The 26,154-nt window shown below is 38.2% G+C and overlaps 1 protein-coding gene across 3 annotated transcripts; it reads left to right on the top strand.

The window, feature by feature from the left end:
* Positions 1 to 3,196: 3,196 nt before the first annotated feature.
* Positions 3,197 to 26,154, top strand: rgs14b (regulator of G protein signaling 14b). 3 transcript variants are annotated; one of them, XM_047354132.1, is made up of 19 exons: positions 3,197 to 3,431; positions 6,429 to 6,450; positions 6,580 to 6,731; positions 6,863 to 6,955; positions 8,591 to 8,734; positions 8,828 to 9,001; positions 9,084 to 9,165; positions 9,249 to 9,349; positions 9,518 to 9,736; positions 9,985 to 10,061; positions 10,354 to 10,480; positions 12,682 to 12,763; positions 13,362 to 13,411; positions 14,637 to 14,712; positions 17,346 to 19,262; positions 25,354 to 25,467; positions 25,541 to 25,618; positions 25,693 to 25,746; positions 25,880 to 26,154. In XM_047354132.1, the coding sequence occupies exons 1-15, from the start codon at positions 3,309 to 3,311 to the stop codon at positions 17,618 to 17,620; spliced, it is 1,797 nt and encodes a 598-aa protein (XP_047210088.1). In that variant the 5' UTR covers positions 3,197 to 3,308; the 3' UTR covers positions 17,621 to 19,262; positions 25,354 to 25,467; positions 25,541 to 25,618; positions 25,693 to 25,746; positions 25,880 to 26,154. The 3 variants fall into 3 exon arrangements, with proteins under 3 accessions (XP_047210088.1, XP_047210087.1, XP_047210089.1); XM_047354131.1 differs by having other exon boundaries at positions 3,201 to 3,431; positions 14,637 to 14,733; XM_047354133.1 differs by lacking the exon at positions 3,197 to 3,431 and adding an exon at positions 3,997 to 4,146 and having other exon boundaries at positions 14,637 to 14,733.

The raw sequence follows: 26,154 nt of genomic DNA, 5'->3' as shown, positions 1-26,154 counted from the left end.
GCAAAGAACATCTAGCAATGTTTATATTTGTGAAGCATTCTACATAAACCATTCAATTTATACAAAGTTATATTTATTATAAGGCTCAAAGGTCTTGATTTTACCTGGATTGTTGCTATGGGCGCAGACTTGTGCGATCACCTGCTCTGCTTTGCTTAGCCTAAAGGTCTCTGCAATAGAAAAAGCTTGTGAGCTCTGAATACAAACACAGATAGGGATGCAAATTAATTCATTTCTGGAACTTGGCATCACAGACACTTCTACTGTTTATCTGTTTCAAAGGTGGAAATGACAGCTTATCATCACAGTATGGGTGCTGCTTTAACACAATTTGTTCAAATATTTTTTGTTTCCTTCAAGGCAGTTTAGACAGGGAGGTGAAAAGTTAACAGAGTTACAAACTCAAAAAGCATTCAAAAGGAAAAGTTTATAATTCTGTTAGGTTAAAATTATGATACAGGTATGCTTTTTTTAAAAATAGACAAATGTAAGGTCAAGTGAGACATATGCCTCACAGAGTAGTACTGAAGACCAGCCTGTTATCAGAACAAAATGTGTTTTTCTATGCATATAACGAGACCCATGTCAAGTATACTCTTATTTAAAAATATGTGGATTGCAAAACACTGACTGAATTCTAAGTATACACAAACATTAAAGTCATAAATGGTCTTTATGGTCAGTAATTTGTCCACACAGTGGCCACTAGAGAGTGCTGCAGATTATCTTTTCTTCCTTTATTGCTTCATTGAATAGATTAGATTGAAGGTCTCGTCTGATGATGTGCAAAATGAGTGAAAATCCACTGAAATGCAATTTAAGCACCAGACAAACAAAACAGAGAAAAGGGGATTGCACAGAAACAATTTTTTTCGGCATTTCTATTTGCATGTGGGTCACATCTTCACACTTTGGTCCATCTAATGTAAATCATGTTGAATGCATAATGCACTCTGCTGCTGTTTCCTTTTATCTGCCCTGATATTTTAAACTGCTCTACTCTACTCTACTCTACTCTACTGACAACTCACGTTTTTACACCAGCAGAAAAAGCCTACATTATAAGGAAGCACAAAGAAAAGGGAACATGCTTTTACACAAGTGTAATGTTTTATTGTTTTCCATATCTAAGCTTGTTAGAAACAAGCATTCCTATGTCAACTTTCCTGACTATTTTCCATGCTGCAACTCATCGGAGTTACTGAAATAGGTGGCAGGTAATGTTGGGGTTGAAGGAATAACTACATTACCACCTGCTGTCAGTCTAAAGGAAGTAAATCTAGACAGCACAAGCTTGGAGATAGCTTTACATTATTTGCATTCCTCCTGCATGTTTTTACTCATTACAGCAATTTAGCGGCTCAATTTGTTTTGGAGTTAATTCTGAGATATACTTAGGGAAAAAGTTGCCAGCTGAAACATTTCTTGCCATGTGAGTGCTTTATTGGCTTTCTTTGTACACCTTTCATTTTACGTCACTGATTATTTTGGGGAATCTTTAGATCTAATTAATTGTGTTGTTTCCTGTTATAGTTTGTAGCTGTTTTCCTTTTTACTGTCACCATATGCTTGCTCAGGATGAGGGATTGAGGCAAAGTCAATGATGTGATGCAATTAGCTAGGCTGTCTTATAGAGATAACTTTTCTATCTATTGATATTAAATAATCACCTAAATCTCACTGCATTATATTGTATTTAGTCAGTCATTTTCTACACCGGTTCTTCCATAGTGGGTCGCGGGGGAGCTGGTGCCTATCTCCAGCAGTCTACGGGTGGGAGGCAGGGTACACCCCGGACAGGTCGCCAGTCCATCACAGGGCAACACACACAACCAAGCACACACTCATTCACACACCTAAGGGCAATTTAGAGAGACCAATTACCCTAACAGGCACATGCACGGAGAGAACATGCAAACTCCATGCAGAAAGACTCCCAGCTGGGAGTCAAACCCAGGACTTTCTTCTTGCTGCAAGGCAACAGTGCCACCAACTGCGCCACCATGCAGCCCAGCATCTGAATCTTACCATATATCTGGATTGTTCTGAAATTGATTTAGTATTGATTTGGAAATAATATAATTGGATTTAAATTAGACCTGTTTTTCTTTTAAAGTCCCTTATGATGACATTTGTTGTAAGTTTATTTACTGTTTTTAGGGCATTTTTTGTGCCGCAGCATTTTGAGTTACCTTGCCCATGTTTCCTCTACATAAAGGACTTTTTTAAAAGTGACATTTAAATAACGTTTTACTGCGTGGGTTTCTTGCAAGTTCATGCAACATCTTTATCTCTGATGTCTAAAAGAGGAAAGTGGACTAACACTAACACTAGCAATGCTTCTCCTCTGCCCATAAAAATACACGCTACTTTTATTGTTTTTGCAGAAGTTTAGTGCCACACTCTAAACATGCTGGGATACAGTGGTGGCAAATTGTTCAACCAAGAGTTCCTTACACAAAGGTTTACTTTCAGTTCTCTCATCATTTGCATATTTCTCAGAGAGAACATAAAATAGCTAAATAAACAGGAGCATGACAGGGCCCTGTATGGCAGAGATGACAGTGGCCTATGCTTTGACATAGGTAAAGCAATCTAAGCATCACTAGCAGAAATAAAAATATTTGGATTTAAGGTTGCTGAGATAGAATACACCTTAGGGTATAGTTAAAATGCACTGAAGTATACTCAGTAACCCTTGAATGTAGAACATATAAACACGACACTGTAAAACCTGTGATAAAATGAGTCACAAGTTCAATGGATAAAAAAATATTGATGTGGGGTCTAGTTTTTTTCTCTGAAACATTACTGTGTATCATTACATTGAGCTTCCTTCAGGCCTATTTCAGTCCAAAAGCTTTCTTCGTAGTCAACCAGGATGGTAAATTAAAGAGTTTTTATAATTGCCAGGAAAATAATAAATAAAAGTGTTTGAATTTTTTTCAGGGTGTTGTTTATATTTGGAAACAACACCTCTAGCCCTCAGCAGGCCTCATTTTATCCAGGTGTGGCCAACAGCTATAAAAACAGCTTGCTGAATAAACATTATGCATAATTTAAAATAACCATCTTATCTTCAAATGTCACATATTTACGATTTTAAGGCAACCTTTGACATAATATTTGGGGCATAAATAACAAGAAATGGGCTCTGCTGGACCAACTAAGCCAACATTAATTAATACTGGCGAGTGCCACCTGTGGAGCTTTGTTGCGTACTTGAAAAGAGGCATGTCCCGAAGAGGTGCTGGATGTCGTCACCTTTCTGGTTTCATTAAACTTTTTTCCTTCTTGTCTCACTAAAAATGGTGGCTTTCAGTGGACTTTATCACAAGTTTTCCCGCCTGGCAAGCAGCGTCTCTCTGAAGCAACACAGGACGTTTGAGAAATGGCGCATCTTGGCCTGCAGCAACAGGAAGGACATAAAGGTGAGTTGATTACAATCTTGCAAATTTAATTTAGCAACTACAACTCTCAACTTATATAATGATTAACTTGCCTCAAAATTATTTATACTTGTTATAAACAGTCCTTTAGTTTTTGTTAGAAGCAAGAAAAGAGGTGACATTTGATTGCTTATTTATGAAATGAACTTAAAAATGTTTAGCTAACTAGTCTCTCTTATTATCATAACTGTACATAAATAAAATTATCTGTAAAGTATTTATTAAATATGTACATTTTACCTGAGATAGTTTGCTTGTTTGGGTTTTTTAAAGTGAAAACCTTTCAAAAAAGTCTGGAGAAATACAACTTATATGGCACTTGTCAAACTAAAACCTGGATGCATGCATTTTAAAGTACACCATACAGCAGCTGAACTGCACTAAAAGCATAGTGTGTCTGCCTGTATGCCCACATCATAGAGTTTCTCAAGATGTAGGTTGAGAACAGTTTGATCATAGTAACCATACTTCCTCTTCTGTGGCTTGTTGCTATGGCGAGACTTCCCTTCCAGGCAGGAAGTGACAGGAAGACCCAAGTGATGTCTGTTTGTTATGAGGAGCGTGCATCAAGCCTGGGTGGAGCACTTTGCTGTGTCCCTTTGACAGTCGGTACAGGGGTTTTTGGTGTTTGTAATCTGGTGTCAGGGCCACCATGGCGATGAACTGCAACGCTTTAGGGATTCCTGTTGGCCACATGGTAAGCATGTACCAGTCTTTTTAGGTTCGAAAAGCTTTCTGTAGCTTTCATCTGTTCAGTTCTTTTTGTGTTTTTGCATGGGATTTTTCACCCTTCCTTCCAAAATGAGAGCCTCATTTTTAGATCGTAGATAGTTAGTGGACATTTAGTGTGGAGCATCAAAAGGGTCGATGAGCAGTTGTTCTGTGCTGGCTTGTGTTGCCTGACTTCACTCCTCTGCAGGCCCAGAACCAATCAGGCTGTGTGGCTACAGTTGATCGCCACTGAAGACAGGCTGGTCTTTATGAGCCAGAAGCAGAAACGGAGCCATGCATGTGGTCCAATCTGTCCTGTGTAGGCAGAGTTGGCTTGAATTCATTCGCCATTTCCTGAAATGGCTCAGCTCTAAAATAAGTCTATTTGTAGATGCCTTCTGACGAAACAGGAAGGTCTTGGATGTTTAGTACAAAATCCTGCTCTTCTACTGCTTTGCATTCAACTGAAGATAATGTTTGCATGTCCGTTTCTGCTTCTGACTTAAGCAGACTATAACATGTGGTTTTTCAGGTCAAAATAAAAAAAAGGGGGGGGGGGTAATGGGGGAGGTCAGAGAGGAGCACGGTCGTCATATTACTGTTTCACACATTGTATTTATTACCACTGATAATTTGAGCTTTAAAACAGAAATGTTCCCTAGATCTGGTCTTGCATGTGTTATATTCTTTTTTCTTTAAGTTGGATTTAAACTGGTTTCAGCCCTTCTATTTTTTTTTTACCCTTTAATTTTACGTCACCTTTTTCCAGAGGGTTATGATTAAAATGGCTTAGGCCTGAGTTTGACCAGAGAGATATTAGTTAGGATAATATTAGGAGCTGCTTTTTGTTTTTATATAAATAAAAGCAGGAGTTTGATCCTCCACCTCCACATCAGGATGATGATGTTGCTCTATCAAATTTAAAACAACAATATTGTAACCAACTTCATACACACCGGTCACTTCATGTGGTGCAGCTGTTCAGTTGCCTAACACAAATATTTAATGATATGGCAACAGATCAATGCATTTAATCTAATTGGATGTGGTGGCAGTGTACCCATCTTCTAATGTTTACCTCCAGGTATTGCACAATGCCACAAAGCTCTAATGATCTCAAACTGTTGTGGAATCTGCAGCATCTTCATGGTACTATCATTTCTATATGGACCATAGGCTCAAAGGAACATTTCCAACACCTTGGTTAATCCATGAAATAAAGAATTAAGACACTTCTGAGGCAAAAGAGGGGGTCTGACTCGATACTACTGAGGTGTATTTAGCAAAGTGACGGCTTGGTGTAAATCTTAAGATTAAAAATTTAAATAAAAGGAAGATTAAAAAGGAAAAAAAAAGATTGGTGCAAACGTTCATTGATAATCACAGAACAGTCGAGGATATCTACCTTTTCTTGAGATTGTGCAGTTTGAGCTTTTTACTTTAGATTATGAGCAGAAGATGATGGGGGAACTGAGAGTCAGATACCATCTATGGTAATTATTTATAAACTAGCACATCAACCTTCATTGTCAGTGGACTTTTTTGTTTTTAGAATGATATCCTGCACAGATGAGTAGACACAGCAACATTCACACCTCAGAGTAATTTTTATTTACCAGCCTGAGTGTGTGTAGGTCATGGGAGGAAACGTAGCCCCCACATGAGGAAACCCAGACAGAACAACACAAAAAACTCCTTTTACAAATCCCATTCCGCTCTGTTTGAATAATATTACCATTTTATATCATTTTTAAGTAATTTCTAAGCTTAGTCTTTACTCTTTGTTATCTTGATTCTACAGTTACTTAAAACACAGTTGCTTGTCAGCTACTGTGAAAACACTTTTGCAAGATGTGAATTTTTTATGTGCTCTGAAACCTGAATGAGAGCTGTTGTCATCAGTGTTGCAACCACTTCCTGTGAAAACTGTCCTGACTGATTGCGCTACACTGACAGAACGAGCAGAAAGAACATGCAGCTGTTCATTTCCCTTCCTAAATGTGTCTATTGTAAGTGGTTGAATGCACTTTATAGATGTTGCTGAGATGTTAATTTTTGTCTAAACATCGTCAGACTTTCTCCTGTACCTATGCTGTACAAAATAAGACAATAAGGGCAATATTGATTAGAATAACCTTCTTTGAAGATTAGATTCAGAAACTGATTTGAAACACATGCAAGACCAGGATACAATCAGCAAAGTTGGTTTACAATGATAAATCCTTCCTGCATGTCGTGCTTCTGACTTTCTTCTCTTTTTGTTCTCAGAGTCAGGCAGTGTCAGACGGAGGTAAGCATGAACACAGCCAACGTTTTACATATCTCAACATGTCTGAGCATGAAAAGATCTGATTAAGCCTCAAACTCTGGCTGTCATTTTAGCGCTGATAAAGTGGGTGTGTTTGTGATTGTGTTTTAGAGCTGAACATGTCGGCGCGAGGCTGTGGAGGCAGCAGCTCCAGCCTTCCAGGGACCCCGGGAGGAGACGTCAACCCCGCCAACAGTGTCCTGAGCTGGGCTGTCTCCTTTGAGAAGCTGTTAGAAGACCCCTGTGGGGTTGCTTACTTTACGGTGAGACAGACTCGGCACTATTTGGAGAACAATGTTTGAACTATTGAAGTTATTTATTTACTGACAGTTTACTAACGTACTTTCACTAAGCAAGGCCTGTTTGCTCATTTTGCTTTCATGCTTCTCTACAGGCCTTTTTAAAGTCAGAAGTGAGTGCAGAGAACATTTTATTCTGGCAAGAATGTGAAAAGTTCAGGAAGATTCCAGCCACATCTTTGGATCAGGTAAGATTGCACTTGTTAGCTGCTGAATTTGTTATATTTTACTCGCTATTCTAAAGAGTTTAACACTTGGTATTCTAATTCATAAACATACTTTACCTTCACCTTTATGAAACTGTTTTGTTGAAGCAGAGCCTTTACATAATAATAATATATAGTAATAATTCTAAGTATAGCACTCCAATATTGGAAAGTAATTACTCAGGTTTAAAAGGGAATAATCAACGCAAAACGACCCACAAGGAGAAATACTGTTAATTTAAGGCAATTATAAGCAAGCAAAATCACAAAATTTTAAGTTTCTGCTTTTCTGGAAACTCAAGTCTTTGAGTTAAACTGTTGGTCTACATGACCTTCTGACCTTCATCTGTAAACGCTTGATTGTTGATTTTAAATTTAATACAGGAAGTACCTTCAGCCCTTGCATTGCCTTACGAAAGTATTTACAGCCCTTACTTTTCTTTCTACCTTCTAACCACAAACTTCAATGTTTTTTAGTGACTTTTTGTGTGATAGACTGACATAAAGTGATGTAAAGTTACTGTTGTGGATGGAAAATAATGCATGGTTTCAGAAATTATACAAAAAAATAGAAGAGTGTGGTGTTTTGTTGTATGGAGTCACCCTGAGTGAGTACTTTGCATCATCACCTTTTACTGTACTTGCAGCCACAAGTCCTTTTGAGGTATGTCTCTACCAGCTTTGCCCTTCCAGGGATGAAAATGTTTGTGTTCTTCCTCGCAAAATGATAATCATGACTGGTCAAACTGGACAGGGGGAGTCTGTAAACCTCATTTATTAAAACTTGCTGCATCATTTAGGCCTACACTTTGACTAGGCCATTATAACATGAGTATGCTTTGATCCAAACCATTCCATTGTTGCTCTGTCTGTGTGTTAGGAGTCAACGTCCTGCTGAAATGGTGAACCTCCACCAGTCCTTCCAGAATTGTCCTGAATTAAGCTTCACCCATCTCCTCATCGACTCTCTCCAGTTCCCATGTCCCTGCTAAAGAAAAGCATTCCTACAGTATGGTGCCATCACCAGATGAGACCAAAAGTTACATTTCGGTCTCATTCGACCATAGAACCTTCTTCAACATTGTTTACTGTGTCCTTGTGGAAAACAGCAAACATGACTTATTCTAGCTTTTTTCCTGCAATGGATATTGTTTTTTGTATCCCTGGACAGGTTGGTCTTCATAATACTGCCCATTCACTAATGTTCTCCAAACCTCTGAGGCCTTCACAGAACAGCTGTATTTATACTGAGATTACATTATCTACAGCTACAATGTATACTCATTAGGCTGACTTCTAAAGGTAACTGGTTAGACTGGTTTTATTTATTTTTTGTGTTTCAGAGTGAAGGACGCTTTCTACAAATTCATGGCCTACTTTTTTTCAGATTTTAAATAGCAAAAATCTTGAACACCATGTGTCATTTTCCTTGCACTTCACAATTATACACTACTCCCCTGTCGGATTAGAGTGCAACCAAAACATTTCCAAGGATTTTATCTGATAAAGTGGAAAACGTTTTAAAAATACATTTATTTTCATATTTAACAGCTTCTACATGTGTTTTTGGTATTTGTGGTCTCTATTGATTCATTCTAATATAACTTCTGTTTTTAGTTGAAAGCAGTAGCTCGCTCCATCTATAACACCTACGTGTCCGACAGCGCCCCCTACTGTGTGAACATCGATGACACCGCTAAGACAGAGGAGAAGGACCTGGAGCAGCCCACTCCTGACATGTTTAACAAAGCTCAGGCTCAGGTGTGCAGAAAGTTTACACTTCCATTTAATCAGTGGTAGCTACATGTATTTATTCCTTAAATCAGCTCAGATCTCCTGCTTTTTTTGTATCAGATCTTTAAGTTGATGAAGATGGACAGCTACCGCCGGTTTGTCCGGTCTCCTCTCTACCAACGCTGCACCTTGGCAAGTGTAGAGGGCATACATCTACCTCAGCTCTCGACAGAGCCTGTCAGCATCGGGTCGTGGGAGGACATGGTCAACAGGAGCCCCCCTAGTGACAAGAAGGTGAATAAAATAAAGCACAGAGCTAAGGAAACACATTATTCTTGTTAAATCTTGGTTTATCATTGGAAATCTGTCTTAACAGAATCAGAAGTCCAACTCTAACAGCCTACCAGTTGGTAAAAGTGCCTCAGAGAAACAGCGACAGGAAAGAGGATCCTGGGGAGGTAGTGGTTATTATTTGTTAAAAATCCTTTTTTTTTTTTTTTTTAAAGCTGTATTTTGAGTTTCTCACTTTTTGTCTGCAAAGATGCATCAAATCGCCCAGGCTCAGGTCCTTTGAAGGAGTCAAACATGTCGATCAATTCAACTAGCAGTGTGGAGCTTGGCTCCCTCTGCAGACAGATGGAGGTCAGTACATTTGTGACAAATATTCTGGAGCTGTTTGAGCTCCAAGTAAATCACAATTGTGTAAGATTATTGTTAAAAGAACACAACGTATTAAAATGTAAACACAAAAAGAGCAAATCTGTCTCTGTTTACCAGGCAGTCTCTTTTTGCTTTCAATCTGTTGTGTAGAATGGTCGACTGAGTCCCAGCTCCCGCGATCAGCGTGCTGGCATCGGGAGCCGTATGGGGATGGAGGGGGGTTACTGCTGTGTCTACCTGCCTGATGGCAGTGCCTCTCTGGCCCCTACACGTAACGGCCAGCCAATCAAGGACATGCTGGCCAGCCTGTGTGAGAAAAGGGGCTTCCCTTTGAAAGATGTCATAATTTACCTTCATGGCAAGGACAAGGTGAGATCTTCTTCTCTGCCTGCAGTACTCCTTGCTGTTTTTTTTTTAAATAAAGCTGCATAAAAGCAGCTGCAGTGCCACTCTTTAACCACATTTGATAAGTGTATGTAAGATGGCCAACCTCTTCCTGTTCCCACATCCTTTCAGTCTCATCTCAACCTGTCTTCTAACACATTTTGTTCAAGGTTGACACTTCTGTCTATTAAAATCAATCAATTTCTGTCTCATGCACTGTTCTCTCTCCAAAGCTGCCCTTATCCCTGGACCAGGACTGCTCCGTGCTAAGAGATCAGCAGGTCTCTCTTGAGCTCAGGGTGACGTTTGCGTGAGTCACCTTAGTCACTTCCTTTTTTTTCTCTCCTGTTTCAGTTACAGTTAGCAGACTTTCACACCCACATCACCACTACAACATGTCACATCTCACCATATTTGGGGGAAATCCTTATGTTGGTGTGACGCATATCAGCTGCCTTGTATTCATGCTTCAAACACAAGACCAAATTTGGTCAAATTTCCGGTTTATGCTAAGAAATCATTAGGTGGTAGCTTTGTTACCATCTCCATTGCTTTCAGTATGATGTGTGAGTGTTGTTATTAAAAATGCAATCGTGTCACAGGCTGGAGAATGCCTTTACTGGTAAAACAGTGGGAATCAAGGTGAAGTCCAGTAAGACAGTGCAAGATGCCCTTTCTGCAGTTCTGCAGAAACACCACCTAAAGCCCCAAGAGGCTGAGGTCACCATGGTAAGTGGGTATTATGTCTAAGTGAATCACTCATTTGTTTCCAGTCCTTTTTTTTTCTTCTTAAGCAATGGCTACTTATGTTTAACAATCTGGTTGATTAATTTTAATTTCTTAAACATGAAAATGCTGTTAAAAATAAAAGTCATGGTAGTACACACTAGCATTAGCATCATACAAAGTTTTGCTTGCAGTTGTCAGAACATCACTTCAAAGGTACACTTCTGTAAAATAAACTAGCATGGCTAGAGTGACATCATTTGCTTACTTTGGAGCTGGAATGTATATCAGATTGCAATTGTCATTGAAATATCAGTGTCTCCAATATTGCAAAACGCTGCTTGGACCAAATATTTTTTTCAATAAATTCCCCATCTCAGCGGGAACTTATAAAAAAAAAAAATCATTCCCACTGTGACCACTGTCCCTTCATCATCATCGTTTTCAGATTTCCCCCCTCAACTGATTCAGTGAAAAAAGTCACAAAACAGCCCACATTTTCTCAAAGAGTGCTTGATGTTATTCATTGAACACTGTACTCAGGCATCAATGCATTGCATTGCAACTCGTCAAGACGAAGTAGTAATGCCATCACCATGTTTCTGTCATAACCGTCTTGCCAAAAACTCGGATAAATTCCCTGTTTTTTTTGTGCCTTCGGTTTTCTCAAACCCCCAGTCAGTCGTGGCAGATGGCTACTCACACAGAGGCAGGTCCTGATAGATGTTTCTTCCTGTTAAAAAGTTTTCCTTTACATTGTCGCTACATGCATGCTCAGTATGAGGGATTGCTACAAAGTCAACGACACAATGCAAGCAACTGTCCACTGTTGCTACATATTCCTACATGAGGAGTGAATGCTGCAAGTCATTGCCTCCATGCAATCTGCTAGGTTTCCTTAGATAGAAAACTATTAAACCAATTTGAAAAATACATTGAATTTGACTGTATTGTTTGATACCAAGGATCAGTTGGAATGTGTATACTTGGAATCTGTATGATTTGATTTCAATTTACTTTTTTGCATTGTAAAGATGATGGGTTGTAAATTGGGGCTATAAAAAAAAATCAGAATTTTTAACTGAAACACTGGAGAGCAGTGCAGTAATAGAAGAAGCTAGAATTCTCACTTTTCTAAAATTACAAGGTTTTAGCAATGTTACTGTGAAAACGTTATACAAAGGATATGTGTGTTTCCCAGGCATAGTACAGTTGGCTCTCTAGGAATCTTTTTAGAGAGCAAAACAGTGGTTATTGTTTTTTGAAATGACAAAATTTTAGGACATCAACAGATGTTTTGTACTGACACAATACACTGAAAAAAGTGAAATCCATGATAAAACCCCTTTTTCTTACCTGAGAAATGTCATGCTTAAACCCCCACATTGTCTTGATGGTCTGGCTGCTGACTCCCTGATAGCTGTGTTTTTGCTCGAAACAAATACTGTAAAAGGTTTTTTTTTTTTAAATAAAAGCTGTTTTTAGTGGGTGAGAAGAAGCCTGTTTAATTGCACAAAGTTTACCCCCATCCTTTTCTATGTTACCTAAACGCATCAAGACATCCATTTGAAACCATCTCATTGAAAAGGTTTAGATCATTTTTTTTGGTCATAGAAACAATAAAATTTCTGTTTACATCAGTAGGCAGTAATGTCCTGTCTTTAACAGAGGAAACAAACCTCCATATATGATCATTCATTTCTGGTGTTAGTGCTGGAAACACAACACTTTACAAAAGTATTCAGTATGTCATTTAAACATGTTGGTTCTAGAACATTGTACAATACAGTCATAGCTAATAAATTAGAATATGCATTCCGATGAGGCTCGTTTGTCAGATTAATAGTATTAACTTAGTAGTAGTAACTTTTAAACCATTATTAAACATACTTTTCATTAAGCCCCCATTCCTGTCTTTAATGTTTTTTTTTATTGGTCTCATGTCATATTCTAATCTTAAATGTTTTCATTAGTTGTAAGCAGCATATCATCATTTACAGGAATAAAAGCCTGAAAACATCAGGTTGTGTGTAAATGTCTCTTTGTAAACTGAATTCTTGAAATGAATGAACTTTTCAATAATCTAGTTTAATGAATATGACTGTGTATATTGTGCCATAGTTGAGATTAATTGTATTATCTTGCAAAGCTGTGACTGTCAGACTGAGTTTAACAGGACTTCTCTTTTTTCTTGTTGGTTTCAGGTTGGAAGTGACGAGCTTGTGAACCTGAACTGTTCTGTGTACAGACTGGCCAATAAGAAGATACGGTTGGACAAAGCCAAAGGTTAACATGGATGACTTTTGCTTTTGGAAAATATAATAATTTTTGCTTAAATACTACTGTTTACAACAGTTCTGCCAGTGCACTGCTCAGCTTCCTGAAAAGCAGTTCAATGCAGGAGAAACAAGCCTGTTTAGTTGAATAACTTGAATCAATAAGAAAATGCACTCTGGTCTCCATCGGCTGTTATGCCGGTAATACACATGTCATTTTATGTGCTTTCTTATTGCATGCAATTCTTTGTTTTATTTATGTTTGATGGCTCATATAAAGTGTTGTTTTTTTCTAGCTCTCACTCCCTGCTTCTAGCAGGAAGGAGTCATTTACTGTCCCTCCAACTGTCCTGGTTTCTATAAATCCCTTTCTGCACGTTCCTTTCTCTTTATTTTCACTCCTCTCAGATTTTTTTTTTCTTCTGTGTGCTTGAACTGTCGCAGTGAATTTGATTTGTTTAACGCTGTCATTTTCAGTTTACTCATCTCATTTCCCAACTTCACTTCAGAGCGTAGTCTGTGCCTCAGCTCCCTTCCCTGCGATCAGGAAAAGCGATTTTACATTAAAGTGGTGTTTCAAACAGATTTATATCTTTCTGTGGGAACAGGTAAAGACCAGACCATCATTCCCAGAGGGGCAGGTTTGCCTAGCACACAGGTGAGACAACATTATTAAAATCATTACCATTTTGTCAATGCTTTAATATATATTTTTGAAGTTGATCTTAAGTCATTATAAAAATTAATGCAAAGGTTTGGGCACCCCAAATATCTGACAATTAAAATAACTCCTGAATTGTATCAAGGCTGCTTTGATGTTTGCAAACTTTTGGCTATAGATCATGTTGCAAATTATTTTAATTTCTTTTGAAAGATTAAAGTTTATTCTAGTGTTGGTGCTTGGTAAAACCTCACATCTCTGCCTCATGGGCTACTTGATCATCCAGAAGGTCTTTTGAAGTTAAATGCAGGTTTCCTTTTTTAGCAATCCATTGAACAAGTGTCACTAAACCTTTCTTAGTATTTCATGATACAAAGATACAACAAAGTGAGGAAAAAGACCATCATATTGTACTCCAAGTTCCTTCTTTTTGTGGGGATACATTCTAATTAGATTTAGGACCCTATTGCTACTAATTATTAGGACAAAGTTTAGAGTATTTATTGATTCCTCCACAATTATTGGCCACCCTGGTAAAGATGTGTAAAAAAAATAACTTTACACAAACTGCTGTTTGGAGACTTGGTAACCCCAAGATGCTTTTCAGTAGTTCTCCAAGAGTGAGCTTTACAAATAACAAATAAAAAAAAAATTCCACTGACAAATAAAGCTGGACAAGAACCTTTTTTGCCACTACACACAATTTTAGTTGTTTTTAAAATGTTTAGTAAGACTATGTATAGGTCTGTTGTTCTAAAAGCTGTTTTCTTGAAGCCATGCCCGTAATTATAAAGCCAAAGTGCATCTGACTTACTTGAATGACATGTTTTCTAGTCTTTCCCATGTTGAAGAGTGGTACATAGGAAATTGGACCCTGTGTCAAATCACATGTATACCCCAAGAAGACATGGATCACTAATTAAAAGTCCCTAGACAGCCTGACCAACTAATAGTAAACACTTTAAAATGCTTCATTTCCATTTAATTTTTAGGAATTTGAGGCAAAAAGACATTTGACAATGTGGGTTTTATATAAACAAAAATCTCATAACTTGCAAATAAAAAGTGTTCTACTAGTCAGATTTTGTTTAAGATGTTTAGATGTTCATTGTTTTTTTTTTTTACTTTTTAAATTATACCTGTAATTTCATTTTGAGTATTTATGTTCAGTTAAAGTTATGTAAAGTTAAATCATGTTTCTGGGATTTGTTTTTGTACCCAGTCAAGAGCAGTAAGTGCGGCTCTGGAGCCTCGATCATCAGTGCATACAGAGAGGGTCAGGACCCAGCAAAGACCCAGTAAGAACCGCGACATGGATGGTAGGGCACCTTACCTGTAGCTGGGATTTCAACACATACTGTTAGATGATTTGACCCATGGATCCCGGAATCACTGCAGGTCACTGATGACAAAAAAAAAAAAAATAAATAAATAAATATATATATATATATATATATATATATATATATACAGGTCCTTCTCAAAATATTAGCATATTGTGATAAAGTTCATTATTTTCCATAATATCATGATGAAAATGTAACATTCATATATTTTAGATTCATTGCACACTAACTGAAATATTTCAGGTCTTTTATTGTCTTAATAAGGATGATTGTGGCATACATCTCATGAAAACCCAAAATTCCTATCTCACAAAATTAGCATATAATTAAAAGGGTCTCTAAACGAGCTATGAACCTAATCATCTGAATCAACGAGTTAACTCTAAACACCTGCAAAAGATTCCTGAGGCCTTTAAAACTCCCAGCCTGGTTCATCACTCAAAACCCCAATCATGGGTAAGACTGCCGACCTGACTGCTGTCCAGAAGGCCACTATTGACACCCTCAAGCAAGAGGGTAAGACACAGAAAGAAATTTCTGAACGAATAGGCTGTTCCCAGAGTGCTGTATCAAGGCACCTCAGTGGGAAGTCTGTGGGAAGGAAAAAGTGTGGCAGAAAACGCTGCACAACGAGAAGAGGTGACCGGACCCTGAGGAAGATTGTGGAGAAGGGCCGATTCCAGACCTTGGGGGACCTGTGGAAGCAGTGGGCTGAGTCTGGAGTAGAAACATCCAGAGCCACCGTGCACAGGCGTGTGCAGGAAATGGGCTACAGGTGCCGCATTCCCCAGGTCAAGCCACTTTTGAACCAGAAACAGCGGCAGAAGCGCCTGACCTGGGCTACAGAGAAGCAGCACTGGACTGTTGCTCAGTGGTCCAAAGTACTTTTTTCAGATGAAAGCAAATTCTGCATGTCATTCGGAAATCAAGGTGCCAGAGTCTGGAGGAAGACTGGGGAGAAGGAAATGCCAAAATGCCAGAAGTCCAGTGTCAAGTACCCACAGTCAGTGATGGTCTGGGGTGCTGTGTCAGCTGCTGGTGTTGGTCCACTGTGTTTTATCAAGGGCAGGGTCAATGCAGCTAGCTATCAGGAGATTTTGGAGCACTTCATGCTTCCATCTGCTGAAAAGCTTTATGGAGATGAAGATTTCATTTTTCAGCACGACCTGGCACCTGCTCACAGTGCCAAAACCACTGGTAAATGGTTTACTGACCATGGTATCACTGTGCTCAATTGGCCTGCCAACTCTCCTGACCTGAACTCCATAGAGAATCTGTGGGATATTGTGAAGAGAACGTTGAGAGACTCAAGACCCAACACTCTGGATGAGCTAAAGGCCGCTATCGAAGCATCCTGGGCCTCCATAAGACCTCAGCAGTGCCACAGGCTGATTGCCTCCATGCCACGCCGCATTGAAGCAGTCATTTCTGCCAAAGGATTCCCGACCAAGTATTGAGTGCATAACTGTACATGATTATTTGAAGGTTGACGTTTTTTGTATTAAAAAACACTTTTCTTTTATTGGTCGGATGAAATATGCTAATTTTGTGAGATAGGAATTTTGGGTTTTCATGAGCTGTATGCCAAAATCATCCGTATTAAGACAATAAAAGACCTGAAATATTTCAGTTAGTGTGCAATGAATCTAAAATATATGAATGTTACATTTTCATCATTACATTATGGAAAATAATGAACTTTATCACAATATGCTAATATTTTGAGAAGGACCTGTATATATATTATATACTATTGGTTTTTACTTTCTTTTTTAAATCAGTGTGCCAAGTTCAGGCCAAGAATGAAGTCCAACGAAAAAACTACAATGCCTTGCAAAAGTATTCATGCTTAATACAACCAAACACCTTAAATATATTTATTGGAATTTTATGTATGCATGTAATAGACCAACACAAAGTAGACTTTTTGCTTTAAAGTAGAAGGAAAATTGTTTGTTCGAATCTTGTATGGCTAAAAATCTGAGGTGCTGTGTGCAATACTTTTGTAGAACTAACTTTTTCTGGAATCACAGCTGAAAGTTATTTGGGGTATTTCTATACCAGCTTTTCACATACAGAGATTAAACTTTTAGTCATTCTTCTTTGCAATGGCTGTGAATAGCAATTTTCAGGCCTTTTACAGATTCTATATTATTTATGTCTGGACTTTGAGCTGGCCACTGTAGCCCATGAATATGATTTGGTCCAAACTATGCTTTTGTAGCTCTGACTGTATGTTGTCGTGCTGGAAGGTGAACCTGGAAAAGTTGCATCTCAAAACTCTTTCAGCTGTAATTAAAGGGAAATGTCATTCTAGATAGTGAAAAAAAAAAGTACAAGTCACACAGTTTGGACTCTAATTTATAAAAAATATTTTCTAAATAACATTTTCCTGCAAATTAAATTATGCACTAAATTGTGTTGCTCTATCACTTTAACTCCCAGTGAAATAGTTTTTGCATAGCACTTTACCACATTTATCACTTATATATTGAAAATAGATGATTTTGATGCACATTGCTCAAAGCTGTTTGTATCTAAGGAATAACCTGCAAAATTAACACGATTGTCTTGATTTGCATCAGGGTTTCTGGACATGCTGACAAGAGCTCAGTGCTGCAGAGTAGAGGACCAGAGAGGCCTTCTGACCAAAGAACAGCTAGAGATCCCTTTATTCCTGCAGGTTTCTTCAGACCAAGGACAAAATACAGGCGACCCCAGTACAACCAGGTCTTCCACTAGTGACTCCAAAACAGAGTCGGAAGACAACAAATGCACTTCGGCTGCAGCCAAGAAATCCGAGGAAGATTCTAAAGCTCCTAAATCTGAATCTAAAGACTTGAGGGAAACAACAGTTTAATGGATAGTTGTGTGGAAAGACAAAATCTTGAAACCCACTGAATATCTAACAAAAATGTGAGGTGATTTATGTAAAACATACTTGTTGGTCCAGATGCACTTTTTAAATGAATAAGCTCAGAGTTAGCAGTATTTTCTTTGGTCTCAGCCTTTGATCAAATGGCTTTTTGAAGGCAAGTCTTGATTGAAAAAAAAAAAAAAAAACCCATTATGGCAGACATGTACGGTGTAATTTTGAAACACTACACATCCTCATTGGAGAATGTTTGCAATTAATTAATTCTGCATCCTTATATGCATAAATCGTTTGACCTTAAAACTGCACCCTGAAACATGCTGTTGCTGTACAGATTAATTCCGTCAAACTTGCAGTCGTGTTTTTAATGTTAACTCTAAAGCATAAATGTGTCAGCCGAGAAAACATGGACAATCCTGAACAATCATTTAAAAGTGATTTCCAGGACTGTATTTTCTGATTTCTAAATATTCTATGAAGATTAGCTTTTATTACTTGAAATTTGTGTTTTTATGCATGTGTGTGTGCACTTATTTTTTTTACTTTTTTCTATGCATGGTTTGCTGTGATGGCACTTTGATGCTCCGATCATTTCTTGTTTCCTGCCACCTCCTCACTCAGGGTCCAGATCTTTAACCAGTAAGGTGTTGAATCAGACATCAGGATGTCTGATTCAGTGTTGCATTACACAGAAAAAAAACATTCAACAGACAGCATCTGAACAAGTAACATATTTAAATATGAAATTAGATTGTTCATCTTTTGCAATGAAATGAGCCTGAACTGAGATGTTTTGGATAAATCACAGAGGTCAGTTTCTGCCAGCAGAAATGGCTCATGATTTGGTTTAAATTATACATTCAGTGTGCTATAAGCTCAGTGGAGTGGTTGGGTGACTCATGCAGAAGATTCCAAGTCTAAACTCACTGAATACCTGCTGTTTGATTATATTTCTCAGTTTTGTTGGTTTATCCTGATAAAGGAAAACATCCTTTAAGAACCCTTCATGTAATGTCATTATTGCCCAATGATGATTGGTTCCATTGATGGGCTTGTATGAATTGCTTGATATTTCTCCAGACTTGTTGATGGAAGATGAGCTGCAGTGTTTCCTTGACTGGCTAGGCATTATACAAGTTACAAAACCTATTAGATGACTCATAGATGATCTCATCCCCTTGGATGACGTCAGCAGTGTGAGTGTGTGTATATATATGTATATATATAATATATATATATATATATATAGATATAGATATAGATATAGATAATTTCCAAACCATGTGGCAGCACTTGGTTTGGAATGCATCCCACCTACCTTGCTTTTTTTATTATGTTTACATGCAATCACCATGAATCTAAGCATGAGCGAATGAACAGCACTACATGAATGTGCAAAGTATTCAGACGCAGAGATGTGAGTAGCACATCTGGCATTTGCGTGTTTTCATGTGTGCACGTCTCCAGCTGTGCGTGAGGGGTGCGTCGGCGGAGCTATGAATGGGCAGAGAAGGGTGTTCTCTCACACACACCGTCGCAGCTCGGGGATGAGGAGTGCCATCTACTCCACCGCGCGTCTGCTGTGCTGCTGAGAGGAAAGAAGACGAAGAGAGGGGAAGAAAAAAAGGTGAGCGTTTTCAGTTTATCCTCAGGATTTTTCTTTTTTTCCATTTCTAATGTGATTTTTAGAGGTTGCTCACGTAGAGTGTTATATGTTTGTCCTTGTCACTCCCCTCTTTTACCCTCTTTGCCTGTTTTGTCACACAGCACATAACTGTGCTTGATGAAATGCATTGTCCTGTCTGATGATAAACCTCCTCGTGGTTTGTCATGGCATTTATCTGTTGTATTCACTGCTTCATTGGGGTGGAGTTTATTTAAATGAATGCAAAACAGTTTTTGAATACTTCAAAGTATTAATTAGGAATGCAGAAGTGCTCTCAAAGAAAACCAGTCTGTAAAATTGATACATGAGTGTAAATTAATTCTGCTCTTGGTGACAAATGACTGTCTCTGTGTGATAAAATCGTTGCAGTTGGTTAACTGTTATCAGGTGACGGACGCACGGCTCAGCTGTCAGTCAAACAGGAAGCAGCTGTGCTGGGCGACCGCTGACTGAATTCATTCTAATGGGGGGGGGGGGGGCAAGTTGATGATGAGTTGTTACACCTGAATGTGGGAAAATAGATACCTTTATAATCAATTGACAGCTGCTCATGACTCCCTGCTTATGAGTTCTCCACTCTGGTGTTATCAGAGTTACTGCCCACCTTCTGACCTTGGAGCTCGATCATCTCTGTGTGCATGTCTGTAAGGTAGTAAAGTCAGACTGAGGTAGGGAGCTCTTCACTTGAACTCGATAATCACTTCTAAAGCTCATCTTTCATAAATAAAATGAACTCTGACTGATGGTTTGGTGTAAGGAAGGTTGTCCATTAGCATATGGGGAGACCTTTCATTCTAAGGTGTGAAAAAGAGGGGAAAAAAACATGCCCTAGGCCACCAGCAGCTGTGCTTATAGAGTTTTATGATTTCAGAAAGCTAATCACACATCTTAAGCTCAACCAATTCCTTTCACATTCTAAATCTTAGTTGGGGAGTTAATTACTCTTGACCTTACTCTAAAAAAATAGAGCAATGTCTTTGGAATAGCTTAGGCGTTCATTTAAATTTGATGCTGAGAGTATTTTAAGATTCTTAAAGCTACTACTTATTTTTTTGGCTTGATCTTCCTCCAGCTTTTCTTTACAAGTGGTGTAGGTAGAAGGCTGTTTAACTAGAAAACATTTGGTCTTCTCACATTCTTGCTCCTTTACAAATTTTACATGTTACCACCATAAACCTCATTGTAGTTTATTTGGGATTCTATGTGATGGAAGAACTCAAAAGTAGTGCATAAGAAAAAGAAAAAGGGTTTTAAGAAATAAAAGTCTGAAAAGTGTGGTATACATTTGTTACTCTTCTGTGAGTCAATACCTTGTAGAAACACCATTTTGTACAATTACAGCAGTAAGTCGGTACGTCTCTGCCAGTTAGCACATCTAGAGCTTGAAACGTTTTTTCCATTCTTCTTCACAAGACATTTCAAGCTCATAATGGATTAAGAGTTACTTTAAACACACATTTTTAAATATTGTTATGTATTGTGAGTTAGATTTAAGTCTGAACTTTGACAGGGCCGTTCTAACACATGAACTGATGTTAATCTAAACCCTTCCATCGCTTGCTCCATCACCACAGTGTGTTGCCACCACCATCTTTCAGTGCATAAAATATCTGCACACAATTAGAAAGATGAAACAGAAGGGCGTAAAGGTTAAGCAGAATGCACAAAAACAGAATGAAATCATACAGCCCAAATCTGGTTAAAAGCCAGTCTGAATAAATGAGTCATTAGCTACTACTTCAGATTCAATTGAAAGATGGATGCAATGCATTCCACAACCTTCGGTCCACCACTCTAAAAGATTTATCACCTCCTAAATATGTCCATGGAACCACTGAGAGTCTTTCATCAGAAGATTTCAGACTGCCAGAAGAGGTGTGGAGTTCTAAAGGGTAAGAGATATAGGCTATACCTTCTCCCCACATGGCTCTGAAAGTGAAGACTAAGATTTTAACATAAATTCTAAAATATATTGACAGCTAATGTAAGGAGACTAAAGCAGGAGTAATGTGTTGTCTCTTGTGTGTGTGTTTTAAAAGCCTTGCAGCTGCATTCTGTACTCACTGAAGATGGTTAGGATCCTTATTGAAACACTTAAAGAGGCTGTGACGATAATCAGGACATGATAATATAAAAGCGTAAATAATTATTTAATTCTGCTTCTGACTGCAGGGTTCGAATTTTGGAAAAGTCTCTTGGCTAAAAGGAACTATTTTATTATTGAGAATTATGATTGTTATCAAGTATAACAAGGTTTCTAAGGTTTGGTTGGATAAAAGAGCGCAATATGCCAATGTGATGCTTGATTTCAGATAATTTACTCTTTAGGGCAAAAAGTAGGGTTTCTGTGTTCTCACGTTTCATCTGCAAGTTGTCACAAAGCTGCTATTTGATGTTTGTATAGCATTTTATCAAGGGGGGAAACTTTAAGTATTCCTTCCATCCAATGTCTACACTTGCCTGTCCTTGCAGGGTCATCTTAAGTGAAGAGGCAGGGTACACCTTGGACTGGTAGCCAATCCATGCCTGCACAAACTCATCCCTTAAGGAAATTTAGATTAACCTGTTAACCTAACATATATGTGGTTTTGGACTGTGGGAGGAAGCCGAAGTACCACGCATGCACTTGGAGAACATGTAAACTCCCTGCAGGAAGATGCCAGTCCAGGATTTGAATCCAGGACCTTCTTGCTGCACGGCAACAGCGCTACCAACTGCAACACCGAGCAGCCATCTAAAACATTCTGTTGTCTTTAAAAGAAGAGAAGAACTGGATATCATTAGTGCAGAAATGGGACACATCCAGAAACTGCCTGATTATTTGGCTTAGGAGGGAAATGTACATATGAAGAAAGGTCCCTGCTCTGAACCCTGTGGTACCCCACATAACAGGCTCTTAGTGTTGTATTTAATTTGTTACACTCGATTTATTTAGGGTTTTCGGAGTAAATGGGGCACAATACAATTACATTTTTAGTCTAAAATCTTAAAAAAGCATCAATAATTTCTTCCTTCACTTCGTTAAGCTCAGATTTTATTTTGTCACTTAAAATCCTAATAAAGTACACTCAAATATGTTTGTAAAGTGACAATTGAAAGTCCAATGGGGATTCATATTTATGCACAGCATTGCATGCATTTTCATCACTTCATAGGTTAACATAGAAATTGTTAAATGTGTGTACTTTGCTGAAAAGCATTAATTGGTGACAAATTGTTTCTCTGAATGTGTTTCTTTTCTTCTTTTTAGAAAGAGAGATAAACTTTCCTACCTTCAGTCTATTCCCTGTCTAGCTTTGCTTTACATACAATGGAGGAGTAATTCTTTGAGACAAAGGAAAAGTGAAACAAGCCAACAAATCATTTTATTTAGGTCATCTCCCTAAGCGATCTGGCCAGAGACAGCACTCAGGACTTACTGAATGCCTGCCCTTTCATCAAGGCTGAAATTATTCTCCTTTGTCCCCTTCAAAGACCCATGATGTACATTTGGAGTAGATGTGCAGAGGTCAGCTGTTGGTTTCTTACCCCTGGGTGTGCTATCTGAAGCTTGTATGAACAAGAGTCCGAGCACTCCACTGAGTCACTTGTGTTGTTGCATGTTTTAGATCGCAGGCAGGTCCAGTTGGCACATATTTTACTCCAAGAATCTCTTTGTATTGGAGTTCCCTGCAGCATCAAATGCTAACGTGCTGTGACCACTGACGTCAGTCGTCACAGTGGGTGTAGGACCTCCTGTCGATCAGCTGCCATTCATTTTTTATAAGCTCTTCTTTAGAGCAGCAGGGTGATAGTTGGGTTTTAGTAAAATCCTTCCTTTCTATTCTGACTTTATTCATTCAATTTTCCCCCTGGGGTATGAATAAAATCTTATCTTTTTAATGAAATTGTATGCAGCTAAGAAACGTTATAGTAGATCACTTTTATGTCTTGTAAAGAAGTGCTTTTTTATGTTGTCAACTTTTTAAAACAAAGCAGCTTTAGTGAACCCCTTCAAATGTGAACTCATGTCTGCCAGTAACATTTCACCCTTGAATCTATGATGGACTGTGTGAGCACTGACAGAGGTAACAGAGACAATTGGTCTGTTATTTTGTTTTTTAAATAAAGACACGGTCTCTTGCACTGTGTCCTAAACCCAAGGTGTTTAGTCCCTTGGCAGCACGGCTCCTGACGCCAGCTGTGCCTCTGGCTATGACTGTTGCTTTGTATTCACTGTTGAGTTCAGCTTTTCTGGGACTCATTGTTTGTGCTGCATTGGTGTGCATGGGTGCATGTTCTTCATTTCCCTTTAGGAAACCTCTCCTCCTTTTATATGTTTTCAAAGGTAAAATCTTTATAATCTGCAAATTAATTTGTATTTCCTATTTGCACGTCTTACACAATGACTTTAGTTCTGAATTAGCCGTTTAAACTAATTGTGAGCATCATTTTAAACATTATTTTACAGATAACATTTGAAAGTTGAATGTGTAATGAATAACAAACAAATATGTGAAGCAGTTTTAAATTGATGCTTCTTTCCTCTGTAATGTTAAAACAGAATAACTATGCATAAGATTATCTGCCTGTAAATTGCTGCAGCTGCTCTTCTCAGATTATGTCTTGAATGCAGTGTGTAAACTGTTTAAGGTTCTCCATCAAAATTCTGCATATGCTCAAAAGGTTGTTTAAAAAATGCCACAGCTTTGGTAGTGCAATATTGGCAGACTTGGGCTTATTTAATGGTCACTGCTGGCGATGTAAGAGATGCAGTCAGTTCAGATAGTTACTACCATGCATGAACTCACAGGAGAAGATGGGTGTTCTATACAGTACCATCTTTCAGTTGAAAGTATTAAATCAGGTTGGCATGGGGGTAAAAAGAAAAGAAACATAATTCATCATGAAACATTGTTCAATGTTTCATGATTAGTGCACCTCTTCCAAACATCATGTAGACCTTATGGTGCATGGTGTCACAAATGCTGAAATACCAAGGAATTTTAATAAAAAAATCTCAGCTTCTGCAAGAAAGACAAAATAAACCACCTATCATCAGTTCTGTCCCCAGACCCAGATAACCTGTGGGATGAGCGTAAGAGAAAGAGTAAAAGAGAGGACCTTGGAATCTGGAGAATCTAGAGAGAGACTGTGCAAAAAGAAATGGTCAAAGCTCCTCGTTTCTGTAGTCTGAGGCCTTGTGAAATGTTACAGGGAATGTTGTTAAAAACATGTTGGTTGAATGAACTATTAACAGCAGACTTTCCTATAAGTAGTTTTATTAAAAACTGTTATGTCTTAACAAGTGTTTCCCCCATTTAAATAAATATACTAAAATTATAGATCAGATTTTTCTAGTGTGAGATTTTGCTCCTGCAATAAAAAAACAAATTTATTTTGAGGCTTTTTACACCTCTTTACTAGGTGTGCCAGTAGTTGTGGAGTACTGTTAATGATGGGTCCTATGATCTAAGTGTAGAGGTGAACAACTATTGTTCATGTGCCATTTGTGAGGGTTTCATGCAAACAGGTTTGACCTGCATCAACAAGGTTGAAACTGCAAGAGGAACTACAGCCGCTGCTTATTCTTTTCACTACTCTCTGCTGCTTCTGCAAAATATTATCTCAAAATGTATCATTTCACGCAATTCAAAAGCAGAACTTATATTTGAGCTATCAACTGCTGGTGTTTGCGATTCTCTAGACATTTCACATGCTCTTAGCCATAAAAAAAAAACATTGGAAACATTGGAAAAAACCCTTCAAAAAGCAAACGATTTCTTTTTAATTAAACTAACTTGCACTGAGCAGAATAGGGTGTGCATTATTTTTATTTTACACAAATCAGGTGTTTGCATCCCGTCGTGACAATTAACATAATAAACTGAAGCAAGGAAATGACTCAAACATTAAAATCCGTGTGACTTTGAAAAACTCGGTCAGAAAGGCCATCTAGTGACAATTGCCTGTAACTGCACAGTGATTCTGGTTGAGCATTTAACCTCCCATGGTTTTTACTATTTTATACAGTGGCATAAAAAATAAAAAACTGTATTTTTGTTTTTTTCAGCTTTACAGTTTGCAGTCAAGAATTACCAAAAGGACAAGGTGACCCATCCTGAAGCTGCCGTAGCACTGAACTAAGGAAATCTCCACATCAGCCATGGACCAAAAGACAAATGAGGTGTGTTAAAAATGTGACTCTTACAATATTTCATTATTCAGACCTGGTCTAACAAGATCCTGTCTCCCTATAGTGTCCCACCTCTACATCTCCTCAGAAGCACATGAAGAACAGGTCTAAATCCACAGAGGAGATGCAGCAGTCCAGGAAGGTGAGCAGCAGCTGGACAGATTAACATTATTTTCCTAGTTAGAGCTGATCTAACTTTACCATCTTCCTTAACAGGCATTTTCCTCACAAAAGTCTCTGCCAGGCAGACCAGATCTGGAAAAAGTGAAGGTAAGCCTTGTTTTTGTATTTGCTAATTCTACACTTGCTGTTCGTTTCATATGTCCTCCTAAGAAGCTTCGTAACGCTGTTGAAGCCTTTACATTCATTCTGATAGGGCATTAATTCTCCTTATGTTCTGCAGGAGTGTCCTGTTGGCCCTGACACACCTTCCTCCTCCACAGAAGAATTGAAGTGATCAATAAAATCAACATCAAACCACAAAAATTACTGTCATATAATGTATAATTGTTGACAAAGAAGAAAATGCTGAATATTTATGATCATAGATTGCTAGAATCTATTCAAGCTGTGAATTTCATGCTGAAACAGACGCCTGCATCTGATGAAGCTATGTCATTGTGCTGTGATTGATATTGATGTGTAGTAACAGTAAAGTGATGTTGTTGGATAAATGCA

The sequence above is a fragment of the Girardinichthys multiradiatus genome, chromosome 23 (genome assembly GCF_021462225.1).
Source record: "Girardinichthys multiradiatus isolate DD_20200921_A chromosome 23, DD_fGirMul_XY1, whole genome shotgun sequence".
In the NCBI taxonomy this organism is placed as follows: Eukaryota; Metazoa; Chordata; class Actinopteri; order Cyprinodontiformes; family Goodeidae; genus Girardinichthys; species Girardinichthys multiradiatus.
Note: the sequence above shows the minus strand (reverse complement) of the source record. Positions and strands in the feature narration are given on the sequence as shown.